Source organism: Globicephala melas, chromosome 19, assembly GCF_963455315.2.
Source record: "Globicephala melas chromosome 19, mGloMel1.2, whole genome shotgun sequence".
NCBI lineage: Eukaryota > Metazoa > Chordata > Mammalia > Artiodactyla > Delphinidae > Globicephala > Globicephala melas.
Window position 1 is genome coordinate 11,251,892 of NC_083332.1, and position 24,569 is coordinate 11,276,460.

Below are 24,569 nucleotides of genomic sequence, written 5' to 3' on the forward strand. Positions count from 1 at the left end.
CTAGGTTTCTCTCTCCCTTCTTCTGCCTCCTGACCAAATCTGGTGCTTTCCTTGTGGCCCTATGTGGCGTGGTAGGCCCCCTCCTGTCAGGTAATGTAAGTAATAATTTCTTCTTTCACTGGCATTGGCCTCTTCTGCTCAGTCACTTCCATAAATTAAAACCCCACAGGTACATTTTGAGACAGTGAGCCATCCTGGAAGTGGATCCTCCAGCCCCAGTCGAGCCTCCAGACAACAGCAGCCCCAGCCAACATCATGACCATGACCTTACCAGAGACACTGGGCATCCAGAACCACCCAGCTAAGCTGCTCCCAGATTCCTGACCTATGGACACTGTGAACTGATAGAAGTTTGCTGTTTTAAGTTGCTAAATTGCGGGATAATTTGCTACATGGCAAAAGATAAATAATACAGGAGTCATCAGCATACAGATGGTCTTACAAACCATTTGGCTGGATGGGATCACCAAGAGAAGGGAGAAAGAGAAGAGAAGAAGTCCAAGGATCGAGCCCTAGGGCGCCCCAACAGAACAGTGCCCGAGAGGTAGGAATAAATGAGGCAGGAGCAGGGAAGAGAGCATTGTGAGGAGACAGTGATCGGCTGTGCTGAAGCCCATGGCTGCCTCACGATGATGAGGCCAGAGACTCAGGCGCTGGATTTCAGATGCGGAGGTCGCTGGTGGCAAGATTGGCTTCAGAAGAGAGGTGGGGACAGGAGCTGGATGGGAGTGTGTCCAAGAAGGAATGGGAGGACAGAAACTGGAAACAGCAGAGGGACACACCCTGTCAAGGCTACAACAGAAGGGGAGAAATGGGGTGGTGACTAGGAGGGGAAACGGGGTCCAGAGAGGGTTCCTTGATGATGGGAGAAATGACAGCACATCTGTATGCTGCCGGGCTTGATCCAGTAGAGGGAGAAAAGCTGATGATGCCGGAGGGAAGGAGAGAACAGCTGAGGAATGTCCTTGGGAAGGCGAGAGAGGAGGAGACAGGGCGCATGCGGAGAAGCCTTAGCGAGGAGCGTGGATGTTCATCTAGAGTCACTAACGGGGCGAGTGGAGAAAGCATGAGGGTAGGTGGATGTAGAGGTGGGGCTTGGCACGCTTTCCGACTCCTCTGCTTTTCTCAGGCCAGGAGAAGCAAGGTCATGGGCTCAAAGCAAGGAGGAGAGGGGGTTGGCTGGAGGCTGGCAGAGAGAGGGAAAGGTTGGAATCGCGGAGGAGCACGGGGGCCCGCGGGGTTAGCACTGGAGTATGGCTGGGGACCACCATGCCCGCGTGTGGGCTGAGACCGGCCAGCAAGTCTGTCTTCCTGCTGTCGCATTCAGCTGCATTCTCCTTGCCCCTGTCCCTCCTCCTATTTCTTCTTGCTTTACCACCTCATTCTTTCCCCATATCCTTCTCTCTCTGCCCCTCCACACTCCTTCCCCTGCATCCTCATCTCTGCCTGCGCCCTCTTCCCCCTCTGTCCTTCCTCATGTTCGTGGACCCTCTCTACCGCCTTCCGTCTGCTCTCACCTCTTTTTTTTTTTTTTCTGGCTGCACCGCGGCTTGTGGGATCTTAGTTTTTTCCCCCATCAGCGATCGAACCTGGGCCCTCTGCAGTGACAGCGCAGAGTCCTAACCGCTGGACCGTCAGGGAGTTCCCTGCTCTCACCTCTTCATGGACCTCCTGGACCCCTGGAGTCGCTCCGATCCTCTCACGTCCCCAGCTCCCAGCCCCCCAACCCTCGCATTCTTCCAGTAACGGCTCCCAATGCCATAGTGCTCACACCCCCTGCCCCTGGGGTCCCACTTCTTCCCACACACCCTTCGCCAGCCCCCTCACCTCTTCTGACTCTGCCGACCTCCGCGTGGACCATATGAATTCCATGACTGCCACGAAGACAGCAATGATGAGGCCACAGATGAGCACGACAAAAATGCCGCCGATGTTCTCCATGCCCAAGCCTGGGGGTGGAGGGGGAGAGCCAGGGGTCGGGCTGCGTGGGCCAGGGGTGGCAAGGGGCCTTTGGGAAGGGCACGGTGTGCAGGGGTGGCTGACCTTTAGCTCGATGGTCCTCTTCCTTGGGGCACCGGCTCCCCTCCCACCACTTGCGCTTCAGGATCTCCAGCCGGTTGTTCTCCTGAAGCTGCAGAATGGCCAGTGTGATCTCATCCCGGAACGGGGAGCCTGGACCAGGCACACGGGGGGTGGATGGTCATCGGGACCCTGGAGCCCTGCCGGCCCAAGCCCCAGATGTTCCCTCCCCTCTGCAGCTGCTCTCCTCCCACCTCTGCAGCATCCCCAGCATCTTCCCTGTCCACCTTCAAATCTGACTACTGCTCACCACCTCCCCTGCAACCACCCCTGGGCCAAGCCCCCACTTGTCACATTTGTCACCGGTCCCCTCTCCCTGTGCCCCCTCCCCACTCTCTCCCCGCCAGGCTCTTCTCAACACAGCAGCCAGAGGGACAGTTTCAGAAACACAGTCAGAGATCACGCCTCTCTGGTGCTTAAAACTCTCCAACAGCTCTGTCTGCAGCTAGAAAAAAAAATCTTCAAATGTTCAACAACATTCTGCATTCACTGGTCCCACCACCTGGGGCTCCCTTAGGACCTTTGCCTCTGCCTGGAATGTTCCTTCCCTCACTTCCTCCGGACTCTGCTTACAGGGTGCCTCAGGGGCTCTTCTCTAACTCTATTTAAAATGACAGCAAGCACCCCACTCCCTGTCCATCTCTTCCCCTTATTTACTTCAGAGCAGTTGACACTGCTTGACATCACATTATAAAGCTATGTGTTTACTGTCTGTCTGCACCCCTAGTAGACGGCTGGAGGTGAGGGCTGAGCAGCTAGCTCCCCGCTGTGGCATCCCAGCACCTAGAGCAGTCCCGGCACACAGTAGGACATCAGATCTGCCAAGTGAACGAATCCCCAGCCACACCTCTCCTCTGCGTGGCCCCAACCCTGGACCACCTTTCTCCTCTCTACCCTCAGATCCTCCCCTTAAACCATCCTTGGGCCCCACACACCCCACCCATATCCTACCCTCTACTCATTTCTTCATTTACTACTATAGTTTTTGAGCATCTACCAGGTGCCAGGAACTAGGGATGCAGGCAAGTGGGGTGCTTGGTATTTATCAGGCACCTACTACGTGCCAGACCCTTGGTCCACAGAAGCGTACTTAAGTCTCACAATAATCCTGTGAGGCACGTGTTACCACCCTCATTATCTGCATGAAGCAGGTGACACTCTTGCCTGAGTCAGGGAGGAAGCTGGGATTTGAATCCAGGTTGTTGGGACTCCAGAGCCTGTCCCTCAAAGCACCAGGCTATACTGCTTCCCTGATACAGCACTGACCCTACCACAAAGATGCTAAGATTTGGGGTAATTTGTTATGTAGTCATAGCTAAGAAATGCAGTGGTCATCAGAATATAGGTGGGTTTAAAAGCCGAAATGCCAAAATTTGGTGGCAAAATTGGTGGTGACTTTCCAGCACCAAGCCCTGGAAAAGCATGTCCAAGTCTCCCTAGCAGATCCATCCATCATTCTTCCTCCCTCCCTCCTTCCCTCTCTCCCTCCCTTCCACCCATCCAGCAGCATCCATTATGTTGCTGGACCACCTGCTCTGAGCCAGGCTGTGGGTTTGGTGCAGAGAATATGAAGTAAATAAACCCAGGTCCTCACCCTCGAGGGGCCCTCGGACCAATGGGGGAAGGCAGGGAATGCGCCTCACGGTTCACGCGCACTGACTTGTGCACAGTATCACCGGGTTCTCCCAACAGCCCTCCAGGGCTGGAGCTGATCGTTCCTAGGCCTGTTCATATGCAGGTGGAGGGTGCAGAGGCTCAGGAAGGTGGCATCACCTTCCCAAGGCCACACAGCTAGGAGGCCACACACAGCACACCCAGCCTGCTCGGGAAGGGCCTGGCCTACTCCCTGGCCTGCTCACACAGCTTGGTTTCAGCTGCCTGGGGACCCACGGCCTCCCACCCCACCCCACTGCCGCCATACCCAGCGGCATGCCGATGCCGTAGCCCTTGGTGTCGAGGAGACCCCCGATCTGGGTGAGGTTGCAGTTGAGGCGCCGGTGGTACTCATTCATGGTGGACTCGAGCAGGAAGGCATAGCGGGAGTTGAGGACGCGGGCGATGCCCTCCTCTGTGCTCTTGACAAACACACTGGGCTGCTTCGACTGCATGTAGTTCCACATACGCTGGTACGTCTGGTACCGTGAATTCTGGACAGAGGGCGCATGAGGGAAAGACGGGTGAGGGTCTTTCCACTCCTGCCTTTCCCCTGAGCCCTGTCCCCTGCCCTCTAGAAAGTCTCCCTCAACCCGAGAGAGCGGGGAGACCAGAGGAAGACAGGAAGAGCCAAAGACAGAGGAGACGCACAAGACAGACAGACTGCTCAGGGCCAGATCCAAGCCAACTCCACACCCACCAGCCCAGCAAGGACCCTGAGGACCGAAGGCTTGGGAAGACGCAGCCACAGCCTGCTCTTCAACCCTTTTTCTCTCTTCCACCCCTGGGCCTCGGCTCGGCTTGACACCAGCCCTGTCTTCCCAGTGTTCCCAGGCCTTATTCAGAGAAGCTGGGAGCAGATGCTCAACCATATACACCCAGGGCCCAGCCTGCTTCAGGGAGACCTGCGTCCAAGCCAAACAGGACAGCTTACTTCCTGCGGGCCCCGCGGGAACCTTCTGAGGAATGCACTGCCCCACCCTGCGCTGCTGTGCACAGCGGGGATCCCGAAACCAAGCCTGGGTGGCTCCGGGGGCCCCACCTGAAAGAAGGTCATGGTGGAACCAGCGTGGATGGTACCATACTCAATGTTGGTCTGGTCCGCCAGGTCGTCGGCCGACTCCACAGGCACCTCCATGCGCTGCACGGTGAGGAAGGCAGCCAGGTTGGCCGTGTAGGAGGAGATGATGATCAAGGTGAAGGCCCACCTGGGGGGGGGGAGGGGTGAGCTACAGGCTGGAGCCGCCACTGCCCCCCTGCCCCTGTGGCCATGCGCCCCACTGGTGGTGCCCCCTCAGTGACCCCAGCATCTAGAAGGCTGACTGCTGACTAGTGGAGGGGCTGGGAGCATGGAATCTGGAGCCAGATTCCTTGGGTTTAAAATTGCTTTCAGAGGGCTTCCCTGGTGGCTCAGTGGTTAAGAATCCGCCTGCCAATGCAGGGGACACGGGTTCGAGCCCTGGCCCGGGAAGATTCCACATGCCACGGAGCAACTAAGCCTGTGCGCCACAACTACTGAGCCTGTGCTCTAGACCCCGCGAGCCACAACTCCTGAGCCCGCGTGCCACAACTACTGAAGCCTGCGCGCCTAGAGCCCGTGCTCCGCAACAAGAGAAGCCACCGCGATGAGAAGCCTGTGCACCGCAACGAAGAGTAGCCCCCGCTCGCCGCGACTAGGGAAAGCCCGCGCGCAGCAACGAAGACCCAACGCAGCCAAAAATAAATAAATTAATTAATTAAAAGAAAAGAAACGTTGATTTCCAAGGCAGAGCTGTCCTGAACCATGGCGAGCCCTTGGGTGTGGCGGCAGGAGGCTATGGCCCGTGTGGACATGAGATGAGGGGCCCAGGAGGGGAGTTCTGGCCGAGCTGCTGCTATTCAGGGAGCGGCCAAGTCCCTAGAGCACTGGCACCCACCCCCACCGCCCTACCACCGGCCCTGGCTTGCTGAATCACCAGGCCGAGGTCACATCTGGAGATTAAGAAACATCTGTTGAATGACTGAATGTGGGGGAAGACTCGGGGTGGAGACAAGAGTGAGCCTGAGGTCAAAGGGGTCAAAGGTGAGAGAGGGGACATGACTGTGGGCTTCCTGGGTGACAGCGATGGGAAGGGGCAGAGAACGCCCAGCTGGGGAAGAGGGTCCCTGACTGAGGAGCAGAAGGGATGGGCTGTAGAGGGTTGGTCACTGGTCCCCCACCTGACTGGGGGACTCGGCCAGATTTTTCACAGTGGGTCCCTTCACGCCCTCTCAGCCACCTCCTCACACATGCCTCCCTCTCGTGCCCGGCTGGAATGCGCCTCCCTCTCTTTGGCAGGCATGCCTCTGTTTGCACCTTCAGATGAAACAGCCTAGATGGTACCTCCTCAGAGGGGCCCTTCCCGAGCACCCTCATTCTCTACTGTTCTCTTTCACTGCACCCTGTTTGGTTCTTCAATAGCGCAGTTTACATACATCTGATACGTCATTATATTAAAAATGTTAATAAAGTTTAGTCGGGGTGTGTGGTAGGCAGAAGAAAGGCTTGCCTCCCAAAGATGTCTACATGCTCATCCCTGGAACTTGTGAGTATGCTCCCTCACAGGGTAAAAGGGTCTTTGCAGATATGATTAAGTTAAGAGTCTTGAGATGGGGAGATTAGCCTGGATTATCCTGTTGGGCCCATGGAATCACAAGGGCCCTTATGCGGAAGAAGGAGGTCAGAGTCAGAGAGAGAGAGATTTGAAGACGTTATGCTGTTGGCTTTGAAGTTGGAGGAAGGGGTCACAAGCCCAGGAACGCAGGCGGCTTCTAAAAGCTGGAAAAGGCAAGGAAATGGATTCTCCCCCAAAGCCTCCAGAAGAACTGGCCCTGCCAACAGCCTGATTTTAGCACAGTCATATCTATTTTGCACTTCTGACCTCCAGAACTATAAGAGAATAAATTTATGTTGTTTTTAAGCCACGAAGTTTGTGGTAATTTGTTGCAGCAGCAACAGGAAATGAATACAGGGTATAACTCCTGACATGATGCCAATTTCAAAATGTTAAAAAAAAAAAAATCATCAAGATTCAAAAGTTTAGGGATCTCCCTGGCGGTCCAGTGGTTAGGACTCCGAGCTTCTACTGCAGGGGGCACGGTTTCGATCCCTGGTCAGGGAACTAAGATCCTACATGCCATGCGGCACATCCAGAAAATTTTAAAAATTAAAGAAAAAAAAACGTAGGGGCTTCCCTGGTGGCACAGTGGTTGAGAGTCCGCCTGCCGATGCAGGGGACGCGGGTTCGTGCCCCGGTCCAGGAGGATCCCACGTGCCGCAGAGCAGCTGGTTCCATGAGCCATGGCTGCTGAGGCTGCGCGTCTGGAGTCTGTGCTCCGCAACGGGAGAGGCCACGACAGTAAGAGGCCCACATACCACCAAAAAAAAAAAAAAGAAAAGAAAAAGAACGTTTCAAAGCCCCGCTGCAACTAAGGAGCCCACGTGCTGCAACTTAGGAGCCCACATGCTGCAACTAAGGAGCTCTGGAGCCGCAACTAAGGAGTCCGCCAGGTACATCTAAGACCTGGTGCAACCAAAACAAACAAACAAAAAGTTTCAAAGCCAATGGACCAAGCAAATTGCAAACAACTGCCAGATGGTAGTTAGCCTCGCTTAGCTGGGAAAGAGAAAAACCTGCCACCGTTATGGTTAGTCCTGAACAAACAAGTTTTGAATCAAACAATATCTTCGGGACATATTCTTGGCATAAAATATGATGTCCTTGTGTTTATTTATCTGTTTATTCTCAGTTCCTTTGCCTCTTGAGGACTGATTTTCCACCTGCCTGAGTGCCTGGCACATGGAAGGGCCTGAGAAGCACCTCTTGCTGAATGACTACTGAGCATAGATCCTGACTGATGGGGAGGAGGCCCCATGCCTCAGTTTGCCCTGGAGAGGCACCCAGGGCCTACGGGGTGGGTGGCACTGGGGCGGGAGGCTGGCTCAGCCCAGCCCTGCCTCTAGCCAAATGCATGCTCTTTAGCAAACCACTTCCTCTCTCTGGGTCTCGATCTTCTAATCCATAAAACCAGAGAATATTCCTTATCCTAAGCATGCTCCTCGGCTTTCTGTGGTTCTAATGAGGAAAAGGAGCTGAGAAGAGTTATATGAACTGCAACCAAGCCCAGATGCTATTTCAAAGATAGGGTGGCAAATGTGAGTGCTTATGGAAGCCAGGCCAGAAAGTGACTGAAGGAGGACTTTCCTGGTGGCGCAGTGGTTAAGAATCTGCCTGCCAATGCAGGGGACACGGGTTCGAGCCCCGGTCGGGGAAGATCCCACAGGCCGCGGAGCAACTAAGCCCATGTGTCACAACTACTGAGCCTGCACTCTAGAGCCCTCGAGCCACAACTACTGAGTCCGTGCACCACAACTACTGAAGCCTGCGCGCCTAGAGCCTGTGCTCCGCAACAAGAGAAGCCACCGCGATGAGAAGCCCGCGCACCGCAGTGAAGAGTAGCCCCCGCTCGCTGCAACTAGAGAAAGCCCACATGCAGCAACAAAGACCCAATGCAGTCAAAAAAAAAAAATTAAAAAAAAAAAGTGACTGAAGGAGGGAGAGAGGACTGAGGCCAGTGGAACAGGCATCGACGCCAGGTGGGAACGCCAGCCGAGCACTACCAGATCTCCCAAATCTTTGAGAAAAGTGAGAAATCTGAATTTGGGGAGTTTCCTGGTGGCCTAGTGGTTAGGATTCCGGGCTTTCACTGCTGTGCCCCGGAACAAAGATCCCACAAGCCGCGCAGCGTGGCCAAAACAAAACAAAAAGAGGAATCTGAATTTGTAAGTGAATGTACCCAATTTTTAAATGCCAACTAATTCAAAATCTTTTAAACTATGGGCCAGATACCACCAGTTGTCAGTGTCTGCTCTCTGACACATAGGTTCTTGGAGCTTGTCTTGGGGGCAAAATAAGTTCCGTTCAAAATAAGTTACTGGGTCTGGGTAATTCCCTGGCAGTCCAGTGGTTGGGACTTGGTGCGTTCACTGCTGAGGGTCCAAGTTCAATCCCTGGTCAAGGAACTAACATCCCACAAGCCATGCGAGGTGTGGCCAAAAACAAAAGTTACGGGATCCACGTGGGACTTTGAGGGAGCAGGTATCCCTGTCCGGGGCCTCAGCCTCAACGTCTGGACAGTGAAGGCTGTCCTGGCTCAAGGATTCCAGTGTCTCTATGATTGCCCGGGCAATGTCCGAGACAGCAGTAACAATGCCAATACTGTCCTGATTATAACCCCTCAGGTCAGCAGAAGCACTTTCCCATCCCTTAGCCACACCGAATCCTTACAACCTGAGACATGGGCATTTTTATCCCCATTTATCAGATGAGGAGACTGAGGCATGGAGACCCAAGGTCACACAGCCAGTGAGTGGCAGAGCTGGGGCTCAGCTGTCCCCACCCCATTCCCTGTCACACAGCTTGTGTGGGACACAGGAATGGGCCCAGGCCTCAGAACCCCCCCGCCCTCCTCCCCACCTCCGTCAGCCCCGGCTGGGGCAGACAGGCAGCCTCTCACCAGACTCCGCTGACGCAGCGTGTGGACAGCGCCCGGGGCATGATCTCCGAGCCCTGCTGCATGAAGCCCCCCACGGGGAACCAGAGGCTGTTGCCCAGCGTGTACTGATTCTCCAGGATGTGGGGACGTGCCCGCAGGCACGGGTGCGGGTTATACCACTCGTAGGGGCTCAGCCTGTGGAGAGACACGGGGAATGGGGAGAAAAAGGAGAGGAACAGAGGAAAGAGAGAGCCACCGTGATCAGAAGAGATGGGGGGACAAAAACGGAGGGGAAGATAGACAGAGATGGACAGAGAGAGACACACACACACACAGAGAAACAGAGACAGTGCAGGCAAAAGGGGAGGGGGACAGAAAGAATGGGAAGGGGAGAGACCCAGAGAGAACCACGGAGCAAAAGTCAGAACCACAAGAAGGAAATACAGAGACAGGGCCAGAAAGGGAGAAGGGAGGGTGCAGGGAATCCAAGGCCCCAAGTGGAGGCCGAGGATGGTCCAGACAGACAACAGAAAGGTCAGGCATGGAGACCCCAGCTCGTGCTTCCTCCCTGCCCTCTCCTTCCCAGGCAGCAGGTAGTGGACTCACCTGGCGGCCAGGAACAGGACGCAGCTGACAGCCAGGTAGGCCAGAAGCATGAAGAGCCACACAGCAGGGGAGAAGGGGTCCAGGAAGGAAAAGTAGCCAGGCTTGCGGCCCTGGTGGGAGACGGAATGAGAGCCGGAGCCACACAGACCTGAGCCCCTCCCCCAGCCCCAGGGCCCATGAGCCCCACCGGCCCATCCGAGGTCCAGCCCACAGCCTCTGCCTCCCTTGGGTGTCCAGCCCCAGCACCAGCCCCCACCCCCACCTCCAGGGGAACCGTACCATGTGCACACGGTAGAGGATGCTGATTCCCAGGGTCATGAAGGGTTTGGAAAAGTCGATGACCTTCTCCCGCTCAGCTGTGATGGTGAACGCAGCCACAGCCAGGTCTGCCTTCTGCTGGAGGGGAAGCGGGGCGGGGGTAGATGGGCGGGCCAGGGAGACAGATGGGCAGTTAGAGAGAACGCACTGAGGGAGCGACTTAGAATATCAGAAGGTGAGAGAGAGGCAAAGAGAGAGGACAGCAGAAGGAGCCAGGGGACTGGCTCCAAGAGTGCACCTCGGGCCTCCAGCTGGACCCTTGTCATCTCACATCTGCTGTAAGCGGCTCCTGTGGCCTCCTTCCTGCCCGGCTGCCCTGCCTCATTCAATCTCTCCCACTCCCCAGTCAAGTTCATCATTAAGACCCTGCTTTATAAAATCTACCGCTGACCCCCACCACTCCCACCATGCCAGGGTCCTGAAGAGAGAGGCTGAGATTGGAGCTGAGATGCCTGGACGCTGACCCACTCAGGATCCTCTTGGAGCTTTGGTTTTCTCTTCTGTATGAACAATTAACTGGGAATATTTATCAAGCGCTTACTGTGTGCCAGGCTCCATGCTAGATGTCACTTTATATAGATTATCTTGTATAATCCTCTTAACAGCTCCCTGAGGGCCACTACTAGGCCCATTTTATAGAAGGGGAAACTGAGGCTCAGAGAGGCAAAGGCACTAGGGAGGAAAGGCAGGGGCTGGGGACCATAAAGCAGAGACATGACCTCCACTCTCCTGCCCCTGGCAGACACCAGGGACCTAGATGTGTGCATGAAGCCACCCCTGACACACAGGACCACGCCCGGCTCAGTTGAGGTAACGACCTCAGGAGAAGCTGCACGTGGTCTTGAGTCGGGGAGGGGTGGCTGGGGTCCAGGTCTGAAGTGGTGAAGGGTGGGCAGTGGGTGGGGTATGGCGGAGAAAAGGGTGTGTGTTGGGGTCTCGCTGACACACTGGAATGCCTGATCCAAAGAGGCCATCTCGCTCTTGGCCAAGTGCACATCAGCCAGTCGTTAGCTGTGGGCAGGACACAGGCTGGGAAAAAACCTGGCACTTCTCACACACACACACACACACACTGCACACGTGAGCACTGTACCCGGTCAGGTCTACACCACCATGTGCACACCGTGCCATATCCACACATGCGTGCCCAGACACAGGCTGACCCAGTGACATACTGTCCACGTGGACTCAGGCAGACAAACCCGTGCCCTGCACGCGAGTGTAGGGAGGAGTGATGACATCGTGGGGGGCATTCCCTAGAGGCACAGTGCACACACCCAAACACGTGGGCTCACGTGTGCACATACATGACAGAGGGGGCAGGGTGCTGGGAAGGGCTGCGGGTGGGAGTAGAGAGCCCTGGCTCTGCCCCAAGCTCACTGGGTGACCAGGGGCAGGCGCTTGCTTCCATGTCTCTGGGCCTCAGTTTGGTCCTCTGTAAAACTGGGCGGGAGGGGAGCGAGTTGTCTCCTGGATTTGGAACCCGGCTCCCAGGACGCTCCTTCCAGGCATACTGATTCCAACGCCCAGGGCTCAACCGGGCCCCAGCACTGACTCCAAATTCAAGTAGAGTCCTCCCCCTGGGGCTGAAATAAGAGTCAAGGTCCTGGATCACTGGCCTGGGAGGAGGGACACACTCACCCCCCAAGGGGCTGAGACTGAGACCACATGAGGTAATACAGACTAGGACAGAACTGGGGTGGGGAGAGAGGGCACAGGCCCCAAAGATACTGCAAAGAGACGTGGCACAGGCTGAAAAGAAAACCAAGGTCAGGGAGAGATCACGTGTACCCAAAATGAAATCCAGGGTCTAGGAGAGAAGAGATCTGAAAGGCAATTCGATGTCAGGGAAAGAGGACAGACCCAGAAGATTAACCAAGAGTAGAGAGAGACAGCATAGATGAAGCAACTACGGCAGGGTGAGAGAGAGATGGCACGTCCCCAAGGCAGAATCCAGAGGCGGCCATGTGTGGCAGGGGCCCAGAACGCACTGGATTCAGAGCATACCCCTGGGAATTCCTGGGTGTTGAGAGTAAGGAGTGGTTCCCCTCCCTTTTTTTTTGGCCACACCCCACGGTTTGTGGGATCTTAGTTCCCCAACCAGGGATCGAACCCGCGCCCTCGGCAGTGAAAGAGCAGAGTCCCAACCACTGGACCACCAGGGAATTCCCGGTTTTCTCCTTTCTTGTGCACTTGCCACTCTCGTGACTAATATGTGAATCGTTGTGAACAATGTTAGCTAATACAGGAATCTTTATTTTTATGCACCCACAGGAGGTCTGTCCTGGCAAAGGCCCCCCACGATAACCCATCAGCCTCCTCACTGGACCCCTGCCTCTGCTCATAACACGCCCCCCATCCAAAATGATAGTCACCTGTTTAAAAACCCTTGGGTGGCTTTTCCACTGCACCTAAGACAGTGTCCAGGGTGGCTGGAGCAGAAAGGGGGGTGGGGTGGGAAATGCAGCAGAGTGGGGACCAGAGCCCTGCAGGGCCTTGCAGGCCAGGGGAAGGGGGCCGGATTCTACCCCAAGGGCAACAGAGGACATCACATCAGAGGGTGTGTGCAGCGGAGGGTAACATGATCTGGCCGCCCTGAGAACAGACCACAGGGGCAAGAGCGGAAGCTGACTAAAGATGCCCACAGAGGTGCTGGGGGTGGGGCTAAGTAGAGGTGGAGAGGAGGTGGTCCGATTTGAGATGAATTCCGAATGGAGGATAGACAGATCCTTAAATGCTGCAAGTTCTTCTAGACCCCTCTCAGAGTCTTGGGAACCCCTGCCCCCTTTCCACCTCCTCCTCTTCCTCCTTCATTTCCCAAAAGGGACACCTGTTCCTTAGAGAAGACTTCCCTCCCCAAGGGAACCCTGACAGTTTAATCTCTGGGATGAAATCAGGAAGAATCCAAATGATAAGCCACCTGTAGAAATGACAGGGGGATTGTCTAAATGCCTAAAAACCAACCAAAGCACTTGTGACTGTCCCTCTGCCCCAGCCCGCCCTGTACACCAGCTCTGTGCAAACCATCTGTGCTGTGCCATCAGCTCCCTGACAGGCTCTGCCAATAGGGGGAACTAGAGGAAGGCTGCAAGGCTGGAGGAAGGACAGTTACCTGCTCCTTCTGGTCTACTCTCGGGTCCCCAGCCTTTCTGCGCCAAAGGCAGCAGCATTTCTTCCACAGGGCGGCAGACAAGTTCAGCCTGCAGCTTCCCAGCACTTGCAGAACCAGCCTAGCCCAGCCTTTCTTGGGGCACCAGCACCAGCTGGCGAGTGCCCCTTCCTCGGGGTCTGAGTTTCCGCCCCACAGAGCCCTTCCTCTAAGTTTCTGAGTTTCAGCTCTTCTCTGTTCCTTCAGAACTTGAGACAGAGCCACTTCCTGCCTTGCTACCTCCTTGATGCCTGAGAGAGAGCAAGGGTGTGTAAACTATGGCCCTCAGGCCAAGTCCCAACTGCCCGATTTTGAAAAATAAAGTTTTATTGGAACACAGCCAGGAGCACTTGTTTAGGTATTGTCTACAACTGCTTTCCATACAATGGAAGAATTGAGTAGTGACAGGATGACCTGGAAGCCAGAAATATTTACATGTGGCCCCTTGCAGAAAAAATGCTGATTCCTGCCTTGGACTTCAACTTTTACCCTCTCAGTTAACTAGTTAGCAACTTTATTCCTAGTAAATAATTCTCTTCATTCAAATATCTGGGGACTTCCCTGGTGGCCCAGTGGTTAAGAATCTGCCTTCCAATGCAGGGGATGCGGGTTTGATCCCTGGTCAGGGAACTCAGATCCCACGTGCCACGGGGCAACTAAGCCCGTGTGCCACAACTACTGAGGCTGTGTGCCACACCTAGAGAGAAGCCCACGGGCCGCAACGAGGAGCCTGCACGCTGCAGCGGAGATCCTGCGCGCCGCAACAAAGATCCCGCATGCTGCAACTAAGACCCGATGCAGCCAAAAATTAAATAAATTAATAAATATTTTTAAAAACCCCACAAATATCTGGAGTGATTAGTTTCCCCGTAGACCCCTGACTGATGCCAAAATGACAATACCCAGGTGACATGAGCGCTCAGGTCACGGGGTCACTCACTGTCCATGGGCAGGTGTTCAGTGTCTAGCAGGTAATGAGCAGTTTCTCAAAAGGAGAATAGTATCTGCAGAAAACAGCATGATTTGCTTCAAAACCCTAGAGGTCTGCATGCGAGTCACCTCTTGGTGCCTGCTTCCCTATTTGCCACCAGCACTCTACACTTCCCGGGATCTGCCGGGTCATCAGGCCCAGGTGGCAGATCAGCTTGCATGAAGCCAGGACCTGCTGCAGAGCTTTTGCACGCTCTGGGCCTCCCTCAATATGGAAAGCCTTGCAGGTTGTTTGGTAAACGGATTAAAGCAGCACACACAAGTTATACCCAGGTATAAGTTGTTGCTCAAATCCAAAAACCCCACCAGATATCCGCAATACCAGACAAACAGCAAAGGTCTGAGTTTCAGCTCTATGGGGACCCTCGTCTGAGTTTCTAAGGTTTAATCTTTCCAACTTCTTCCCCTTTCCCCTTAGCCCTCGGGGTGATGGCTGCTTCCTCCAGCTGCTACCTTCAGGATCCATTAGATTTCTTTTTACTCTTTCAGTTAGTGGGTTAACAACTTTACATCTAGTTAACAATTTTTTTTTTTTTTTTTTTTTGGCTGCACTGTGTGGCTTGCAGAATCTTAGTTCCCTGATCAGGGGCTGAACCTGGGACCTCAGCAGTGAAAGCATGGAGTCCTAACCACTGGACCGCCAGGGAACCCCTAGTTAACAATTCTTTGTATTAAATTCTCTCTGTTCAAATAGCTGATAAGAGGGGAATTCCCTGGCGGTCCAGTGGTTAAGACTCCGAACTTCCACTGCAGGGGGCACGGGTCCGATCTCTGGTCAGGGAACTAAGATCCCACATGCCTCGAGGTGCAGCCAAAAAAAAAAACAACAACAAAACAAAACAAAGAAACAAACAAATATAGCTGATATGATTCTGTTCAAGTAACTGGCGCTGTTTTGTCTCCAGACTGGACACTGACTGACTGGTATCAGCCGTGGGTTTATTGCCAACCTCCTCACTAAATGTTATTTCAGACTCATAAGATCTGATCAGCAAAATGTTGCCAATGTGATGGACCAGCGTCAAGAGACCAAGTTCTCGGTGTTCTATATCGGGGTCCCCAACCCCTGGACCGTGGACCGGCACCGGTCCGCAGCCTGTTAGGAACCAGGCCGCACAGCAGGAGGTGAGCGGCGGGCGAGTGAAGCTTCATCTGTCGCTGCCCATGGCTCCCCATCGCTCGCATTATCGCCTGAACCATCCCCCCGCCAGTCTGTGGAAAAATCGTCTTCCACGAAACCAGTCCCTGGTGCCAAAAAGGTTGGGAACTGCTGGTCTATATGATGGCAGAAAGCAAGAGAGTTGATGTCAGCCTGAGGCAAGACTGAAGGTTTATACTCCTGGCTTCTGGTGGTCCTTGGAAAGTGGTATGGAGGAAAAAGCATTTGCTAGGTCAGTAGCTCACACCAGCTGCCAACGGCTGTGTTGACTTGCTCCAGTAAAGATACTTCATTTGGGCCAGCATCTGCGATTGGAGTCACCACCTGATTGCATTTACAAGAATCCACAGTCATTCTCCAAGATCCAGCTGCCTTCTGCACAGGCCAAACAGGCTAGTTGAACAGGGATGAGATCACTACCCCTGCTTCTTTCAAGCCGTTAATGGCGGCACTAACCTCTGCAATTCCTCCAAAGGATGTAGAATTGCTTTTGGATTACTATCCTGGGAAACAGGGGGAGTTCTAGGGGCTTCCACTGGCTCTTTCTACCGTAATGACCCTGACTCCACAGGTCAGAAAGCGTATTCCAGTTATACAACCAGGACCTGGAAAAATACAGAGTGAGTCCAAGGGCCTATCAGGCCCACTCTGAGTGGAACTTGGGCTCAGACTCCATTTATCACTTGGCCACATAAACCCTACTGTGGTCCACCAGACAAAGCAGGAAAAATCAAAATGACTTGCCATCTATGAAAATGACAGGAGGTTGTCTGAATATCTAAAAATCCATCAAAAGCCTCAGTGCCAAGAAGGAGCCTGTATAGAAACTGGTGTTAAAAAAGAAAAAAAAAAAAAAAAGAAACTGATGTAGTCTTTCTGGAAAGCAGTTCAACAGTATATAACAAAAGCCATACGAAGGGTTTTCCTCTTTCACCTGGTAATTCTATTGAGATTCAATCCTAATCAGCTACAATGCAAGCCAAGCTTTCGTGCATAAAGATGTTTGCTTATGGTTGTTTTTAACAGCACAAACAAACATCTAAAAATACCTGGAAACAACTAAATATAAAAGATGCTTCAATAAATTACAGTACATCCACATGGGAGTTAATATGCAGCCATGTGACATTCTGTTTAGCTTAAAACAATGAGATATTTTTAGCCTCTCAGATTGGCAAAGGTTTTTTTAAAAGATTGATAATACCCATTGTTGGCAAGAGTGTGGAAAACTTGACATTCTCGTGAACTTTTGGTGGGAATATAAATTGGTGGAACCTTTTTGAAGGACCATTTGGCAGTATATACTTAAAAAACATTCATACCCTTTGAACCAGTGCCTCCACCACTTGGAACTTATCCCTCAGGAATACCCCCACCAATCCAATTGATGGTAGCATTGTCTATGCCTGCAAAAACTGGAGACCACCCAAATATCCATCAATAGTGGACAAGTTAAATAATTCATGCTCAGTTACACAAGGAAATTCTTTTGTCTCCCCCTTGAATTTCAAATAGGCATCTCAAACAACCCACGCCCAGAGATAATTCTTATCCCCCCGACCCCCGACCCCACCAAGCTTCTCCTCCTATGTCCTCCCCATGGTGGAAACTGGCCTTGCCATTGGCCCAGCTGCTTAGCCAAACCCTGAGTCACTCTTGATTCCTCTCACCCTCTGGCACACATCCCACCTGGTGGTACACCTGACACAGCTACCACTCGAGCACAAGCCAGCATCTTCTCTCTTCCACACCTTCCAATGGACCCCCTTGTCTCTACTCTTGGTCCACTACGGTTATTTCTCAGCAGCCAGAGTAATCATTTTTAAATGATTTTGAAATTAAATCAAGGTCCTCTATCCATACAATGGAATATTAGTCAGCCCTAAAAGGCAGTACTCATCATTTTACAGCGTGGATGGACCTCAAGCACATCATGCCGTGTGAGAAGCCAGGCACAAAAGGCCACATATTGGCTGATTCCATTTATATGAAACGTCTAGAATAAGTAAATCCATGGAGACAGAGAGCAGAGTGGTGGTTGCCGGGAGCTGGGGAAGGGGGGAATTGGGAGTGACTGCTTAATGGGTTCGGGTTTTCTTTGGGGGTCATGAAAATGTCTTGGAACTAGATAGAGGTTATGGTTGCACAATACTGTGAATATACTAAATGCCACTGAATTTTATGTTATATGAATTTCACCTCAATAAAAAAAAAGAATAGGGCTTCCCTGGTGGCGCAGTGGTTGAGAGTCCGCCTGCCGATGCAGGGGACGCGGGTTCGTGCCCCGGTCCGGGAAGATCCCACATGCCGCGGAGCGGCTGGCCCCGTGAACCATGGCCGCTGAGCCTGCGCGTCCGGAGCCTGTGCTCCACAACGGGAGAGGCCACAACAATGAGAGGCCCGTGTACCGCAAAAAAAAAAAAAAAAAAAGAATAAATAAATTAGATCATGGCACCTTCCAGTGACTTCATAACACAATAAAAACAACATCCAAAAAGGAGAAAAGGGACTTCCCTGGTGGCACAGTGGTTAAGAATCTGCCTGCCCATGCAGGGGACACAGGTTCAAGCCCTGGTCCGGGAAGATCCCACATGCTGCAGAGCAACTAAGCCCGTGTGCCACAACTACTGAGCCTGCGCTCTAGAGCCCGTGAGCCACAACTCCTGAAGCACGCGCGCCTAGAGCCCGTGCTCCGCAACAAGAGAAGCCATCACAGTAAGAAGCCCAGGCACCGCAGCGAAGAGTAGCCCCCGCTCTCTGCAACTAGAGAAAGCCTGCGCGCAACAATGAAGACCCAACGCAGCCAAAAATAAATAAATTAATTAATTTAAAAAGGAGGAAAAAAGGGGGGGTTGATTCCCTGGCCATCCAGTGGTTGGGATGCGGTGCTTTCAATTCTGGGGCCCGGCTTCAATTCCAGGTCGGGGAACTAGGATCCTGCAAGCCACTTGGCTCGGCCAAAAAGAAAACAACAAGAACACGCAAACTCCTTACCTGCAAGGCCCCGGTAACTCAGGCTCTGTTGTGGGACCTCCAGCTTACCCCTCACCCACTCCCCACAAAACTCTGTGAGGGAGGGAACATCATTCCCACTTCAAGAGGGGAAGCTAGTTCAGAGAGATGAAATGGCTCACCAGGGACCACACGGGAAAGCGGGCAACCTGAAGCTGGCTCTGTCTGGCATCTAACCAGCCCACAGCTGTAGTGGACACCGTGGTGGCCGCCCAGACCCTCCTTCCGGATCAGGCACTCATGGTACCAGGTGTTGGTGGCTGATTGCTCTGTAGGTGGAAGAACCCCTTTGCCCCAGGTCCTGACCCTCCCCGAGGACAGCCCTCATCCAATGACGTGTCGGTGGGGGGCATAAAAGCCTTCCCCCTTACCTCAGGGGGATGTCTTTTTTTTTTTTGCGGTACGCGGGCCTCTCACTGCTGTGGCCTCTCCCGTTGCGGAGCACAGGCTCCGGACGCGCAGGCTCAGCGGCCATGGCTCACGGGCCCAGCCACTCCGCGGCATGTGGGATCTTCCCGGACCAGGGCACGAACCCACGTCCCCTGCATCAGCAGGCGGACTCTCAACCACTGCGTCACCAGGGAAGCCCAGGGGGATGTCTTTGATGGCCATCCCAGCGCCAGAGCTGCCAGTGGGACGGCTGAGGTCCAGTCATGACTGCAACACAGCTCAACTCCTCCCTCTGCCCAGGCCTCCTCCTCCACTCGCTGCTTTCCAAGGGCACCGCACACACCTGCCTGCTAATCTGCACCTCGGAATCTGCTCCCTGGAAACCCGACCTAAGATATCTGCCTAGTCCTTTAGGGCCAGACTGGAGGGCCCCGGGGGGTGACAGCTAAAGCCTGTGAGTGATAGGTCAGACTTGCCTCGTACAGAGATCCTACTGGAGGACAAACTGGAGTGGAGAGAGACGGGAGGCCAGGAGGCCCAGGAGGAGGCTGGTGAGAGGGGCGGGGCCTGAATTCACAGCACAGCGGTGATGGCAGGGAGAAAGGTAATTCCAGCAGTAGCCACTGGGTGGAATAAATGGACCATAATTCGAGACTGGCCTACAAGCCCTGAGCCTGGCCGGGGGTGGGGGGTGGGTTGGGGGGCGGTGGCTGGGGGGATGCTGGTGCCCTGGGCTGTCTTCCATCTGGAAGTCACTTGTCAGCTCTGGGCCAGCCTGCTGGGGTGCCAGCCCTGGCTCTGCCTGTCACTAGCCATGTGGCCTGGACAGTATCTTGGTGCCTTACTCTGTCCATTAGAGAAAACTGGGCAAACACCAGGCCTTCCTCAGGGGGTGCCTGTGAGGAGTCAAGGAGTTAACACAAGTTCATACGGTTCGGACAAGGGCCTGGCACGGTGTGAGCACCACCTTGACCACTCTAGGCTTCCCAAGTACCTGCTGGGTGTCTGGAAAGGACACAGGCCTTGGGTCAGTCACACCTGGCTGCAGCCCTGCGTGTTGGGGGCAAGTCCGTTCACTACTGAGCCCCTGATCTCACATCGGTAGGAGGGCAGTGATCCTCTGGGCCAGGAAGGATTATTAGAAGAATTAAGTAACACTTGCAAAGTTCCTGGCGCATGGCGTGAAGTCCATAAACGTCAGCTGCTGCTGCTGTGAGGACAGTGCTGAGTATCTGTGTGAAGCTCAGTGTACTTGGCCATCCCACAGCAGGCAGCTGAGCCTTGCAGAGGCCAAACTCCGCCCATCCTTTGCACTCTCAGCCTGCTCCTCCTCCAGTGTTCTCTCCCTAAATGTCATCGCCATCGCCCAGCTGCCCAAGCCAGAAACAGAAGGAACGCTCACGTCCTCTCTCCTCCGCCCCCGCCACAGGCGGTCACCAAGTCCTGGCCCTCTCCAGCCTCCCCTGACCTCCCCGCAGGCCATCGAGCAGCCGCGATGATTCTGTTTCCTCATTTGAGCCAGCTCAGCCCTTTGTGTGCAGGGGGTGCATCCCATGGACCTCTGGCTGCGGGCCAAAGTCTTTAACCGTAAGAGCAAGGCCAGGCCAGGCCACTGAATCCCCAGGGTGTATCACAGGGCCTGGTATACAGTAGGCACTCAATAAATACTAGCTGGCTGGAGGACGGACGAACGCATGAATGTATGTATGTGCTGGCAGGAATAACACTAACGATAGCACAGGCACACAGCACCCACTACCTGCCCGGCCTTGTTCCAAGCCCGTACATGGATTAACGCATTTCATGCTCACAACAGCCCTATGTGCTAGCATTTGTTATTTCCCCAGTTTTACAGGGAGGTTATGTAACTCACCCAAGGTCACACAACAAATGCTCAGCAGAGACTCAAACAGGACGCAGGACCACAAGAGCAGTAACCAATGAGAAAAGCTCCCAGCCCTGCTATGCTTACCCCAGGCACCTTCACACTAAGTCCTAAGGGAAGGCTCGAGGCACAGGGAGTTAAGACTCTTGCCCAAGGTCATATAGCTGTAAATAGGACTTCTTTGTTGATGAATAAACAGATGTCCAGTTGACGGTGACTTTGGCTGGGGAGGGCTGCTCTCCTGGAGTCTTATTTCTGGGGGCCCTGATGAACAAAAGTTCTGAGCTTACGAGACTGGGGACCAGGCTATGGCAATGAGGTCACAGGGAAGCCTGCCAGTGAGGTGGGCGTCCAGCCACCAGCTCCTGCCTCCTGTCTCCTCAGGCCCTGGCTTCAGACTCTTGAACCCACCCAGGGCAGAAGCTTTCAACCAGCTGGCTGCCTGTAGGGCAGTGCCTCGGGCCTGCCAGCTGGGTGGGGTGAGAGAGACCGAGCCACCAGAACCCGGGGGACACCCCCGACCTCTGTCACCCCCAGAGCAGCTCTGCTTTGTCCAGAGCCCTGAGGGCGCTTTCAAACCGAAGAAAGGCTCTGCAGTCAAAACAACTTTCGAAAATCAGTGCCTTACGGGGATAAACATCCTTGTCAAGCAAAGTGGCCTTTCTGAGTCTCCCCCGGTGACATTCAGGGGCTCAGGAGGGTGAGAGTCTCTGACGCTGTCAGCCAAGTCCAATGTCAAGGCCACCCTGACCGTTTGTGGCCACAGGTCCCGGCTCCACACACCTGCCCTGGACGTGCCCCTAAGCTGGGGGCCTGTTTGTCTTTTTTGGGCATTCGCCCACATGGCTTCTCATGACTGGAATAAAAAGAACAACCTATGACAAGAACGTGTGCAGCGTGTCTGTAACCTTACTACAGACCTGTCAGGTATCATTATCCCCATCCTAGGGAGAGGAAACTGAGGTTCCGAGGAAAGAAATGACTCACCCCAGCACTCAAAGCCAGGTTGGTCTGACTCCAAAATATTTTTTCCGCTGCACCCCTGCCTACCACCCCCCACCCCACTGCCTCTTGCCCTCCTCACCTACATTCAAATCCTGCCCACACTCAGGGCCCGGCTGCTCTTCTAATACGCCCCACACCCAACTCGTTCTTACTCATGTTCCCAACCCACCCCCCGCTGTTTGTAAATGCCATCAAACACATTGCCCGTCTCCCATACCCCCCCTTCACCCTGCTGACTCCTTCACACTCTTTGGGAATCTGCTTGGGCATCACCTCTTCTGGGAAGCCCTCCCTGGATGCCTGGCTGGGTCAGGAGCCTCTGGGTCCCTCCTCTGAGTTTTCCCCATCAGCCAATGGCTCTGTCTTGCGGTCATTTGCTTTTCTGCATCTCAATGGAGCCCTAAGTTGCTGGGAGCAGGGTCCAGGTCCCCTGTGCTCACCACTATATCCCGCGCCAGCGTGGTGCAAGGCACACACTAGGTGCTCAATAAACACCTACTGAATGCGTGGCCTTGTGAGCGCAACAGGCAGCCTCCACGTCCACCTCCTGGCAGGTGCTGGGCACAGCGAACGTCCCGGCCGCCTAGCCCTCTCCCTGCCTCTCACAGGAAGCCTTCTCCATCTCCTCCACATCTGTCCAATTCCCACTCCACATCTCTTTCATTCACTCAACACATCTTTGAGCACCGACTAAGCCAAGGTGACGTGAGGGAAGCATTTGAAAGAGGAACACGGGAAGGGATGCATCGCCCTTCTTCCCCACTGTGCCCACCCCGTGGTGCTCACCAGCCACAGGGACACAGCGCACCGTCGGCTCCCACCCCTTGTATGCACCAGGCTGGTTCTGAGGCACCATTGGCTGCCCGCCTGCCCGCCTGCCCACCCTTGCTCACCCAACCCACGGCCCCTTCCTCAGCCCCGGCCCCGCCGTACCCGGTTGATGAGCTCGCCGACCATGCCCGTCCAGGAGCCGTTGGGCTCGGGCGCCCCGTATAGCCCGTCCTCCACCAACCGCAGGCGGTAGCGGAAGCGCAGCAGCTCGGCCAGCTCCCGCAGCATGTCCACGCAGAAGCCCTCAAAGCGTTCGTTCCCCGACAGGGCCTGGAAGTTGGGCCGGCGCATGACGTACGGGTTCTCCTGGGGAAGCAGGAGAGAAGGGGTGGGGGGGTCAGAGACTGGGGCATCTGGGGGCTGGGTCGTGGGTCCCAGGGCCCAGGCTGCAGCCAGATCAGGAACCTGCCCGCAGAGTGGAGATGACGGAGTCCTTGCCCTCATCCCCTGCTTACAAATGCTCAGAGTCGGTGGCGGGGGCATGTAAATTAGGAGGCTGGGATTAACATATACACACTGCTGTATATAAAATAGATAACCAACAAGGGCCTACTCTATGGCGCAGGGAACTCTACTCACATTTTGTAATAAGCTATAAGAGAAAAGAATCTGAAAAAGAATATATGTATATATACATACATATATATGTATAACCTGAAACTAACAACACTGTAAATCAACTATACTTCAATTTAAAAACTAAAACTAAAAATAACTATCAAAACAAAAACAAATACTCAGAACCAGGGAAAAAGCACAGGGACCCTGCCAGGCCCTAGCAGATCGCAGGAAACTGGTTTGATCTCCACCAGACAACCTCATCTCAAGCTCAAATGGCTACAAGGGAGGCAGGTAACTTGAATGAATCAGACTGGATGGAGATCTTGCCAAACTTTCAAACTTTTGGCTAAAACCCGCAGTAAGATATATATATTTTACTTGTAATCCAAGTCATACACATATGTCTGTGTGCTCACAGTTGCACACATGTAACTAGACTTAGTTCCACAAAGCAGTCCTTTCCCTTAAGACTATGGCAGAATACCCTGCTATTTTCCATCCTGCTCTACTTCATTTTTCTACACAACCAATAACAACTCATTAAACTGACTTCATGAGCCACCAAGGGATCAAAGAGGATCTGCCCCACCAGGATTTAGCTCCAGCCCAATGCTGCCACAAGGGAAGCAGGCCTGAGATGCCAGATGGTCCAATGTCAAGAGAATTTGGAAACCCAGGATGTTTTGTAAAATCTCCTGATTTTAAAGGTTAGCAACAGTTCAAATTCTAATACTAATTTTTTTTTTTTAATACTTTGCAGGCTAAACAAACACCTAACAGTTTGCAATCTCTGGCCTACAGCTGTTTTGCTATGTTGATGCTTATTTCTGAGGGGTTTGAGCAAACTTTACAGACCATTTTTGTGCCAAATAAGGACAAAAGCAGAGAGAATATTCCAAGTGCTAGTAAGACGAGGCATATGAAGATGATGGTAATAAAAGGGATACTTATCTTACATAGCTATTGTCTAAATGGTCGTTTGTACAGTGTCACTTTGGACTTAGGAATAAAATGAGTTAGGACTTAGGAATCAGCAAGAAGACCTTTGGCAATAATACCCATATGGTTACCATGTGGACTGAACACCTGCGAAGTTCCAGCCCCTGTGCTGTGTGCGTTCTCTGGATTTTATCAATTTAATTCCTCACAGTGGGAATTCCCTGGCGGTCCAGGGGTTAGGACTCCACGCTTTCACTGCCGAGAGCGCAGGTTCAATCCCTGGTGGGGGAACTAAGATCCTGCAAGCTGTGTGGCGTGGCCATTAAAAAAAAAAAAAAAGGGCTTCCCTGGTGGCGCAGCGGTTGACAGTCCGCCTGCCGATGCAGGGGACACGGGTTCGTGCCCCGGTCTGGGAAGATCCCACATGCCGCGGAGCGGCTGGGCCCAAGAGCCATGGCCGCTGAGCCTGCGCATCCGGA

At 53.7% G+C, this 24,569-nt stretch overlaps 1 protein-coding gene across 2 annotated transcripts in view; it reads right to left on the reverse strand.

Annotated features, from left to right (window-relative positions):
• The window catches only part of LOC115862376 (glutamate receptor ionotropic, kainate 5), a 52,038-nt gene that overhangs the window by 2,932 nt on the left and 24,537 nt on the right, over positions 1-24,569 (reverse strand). The window contains exons 12-19 of one of the 2 annotated variants that reach the window (XM_030874099.2): positions 22,693-22,896; positions 10,132-10,245; positions 9,853-9,962; positions 9,268-9,441; positions 4,775-4,940; positions 4,001-4,226; positions 2,044-2,172; positions 1,828-1,949 (exon numbers count right to left, since the gene is read on the reverse strand). In XM_030874099.2, the coding sequence (XP_030729959.1) occupies positions 1,828-1,949; positions 2,044-2,172; positions 4,001-4,226; positions 4,775-4,940; positions 9,268-9,441; positions 9,853-9,962; positions 10,132-10,245; positions 22,693-22,896 (1,245 nt within the window). Of the gene's footprint in view, positions 1-1,827; positions 1,950-2,043; positions 2,173-4,000; positions 4,227-4,774; positions 4,941-9,267; positions 9,442-9,852; positions 9,963-10,131; positions 10,249-22,692; positions 22,897-24,569 lie in introns of both variants that reach the window. The other variant, XM_060288643.1, reaches the window with a different exon arrangement.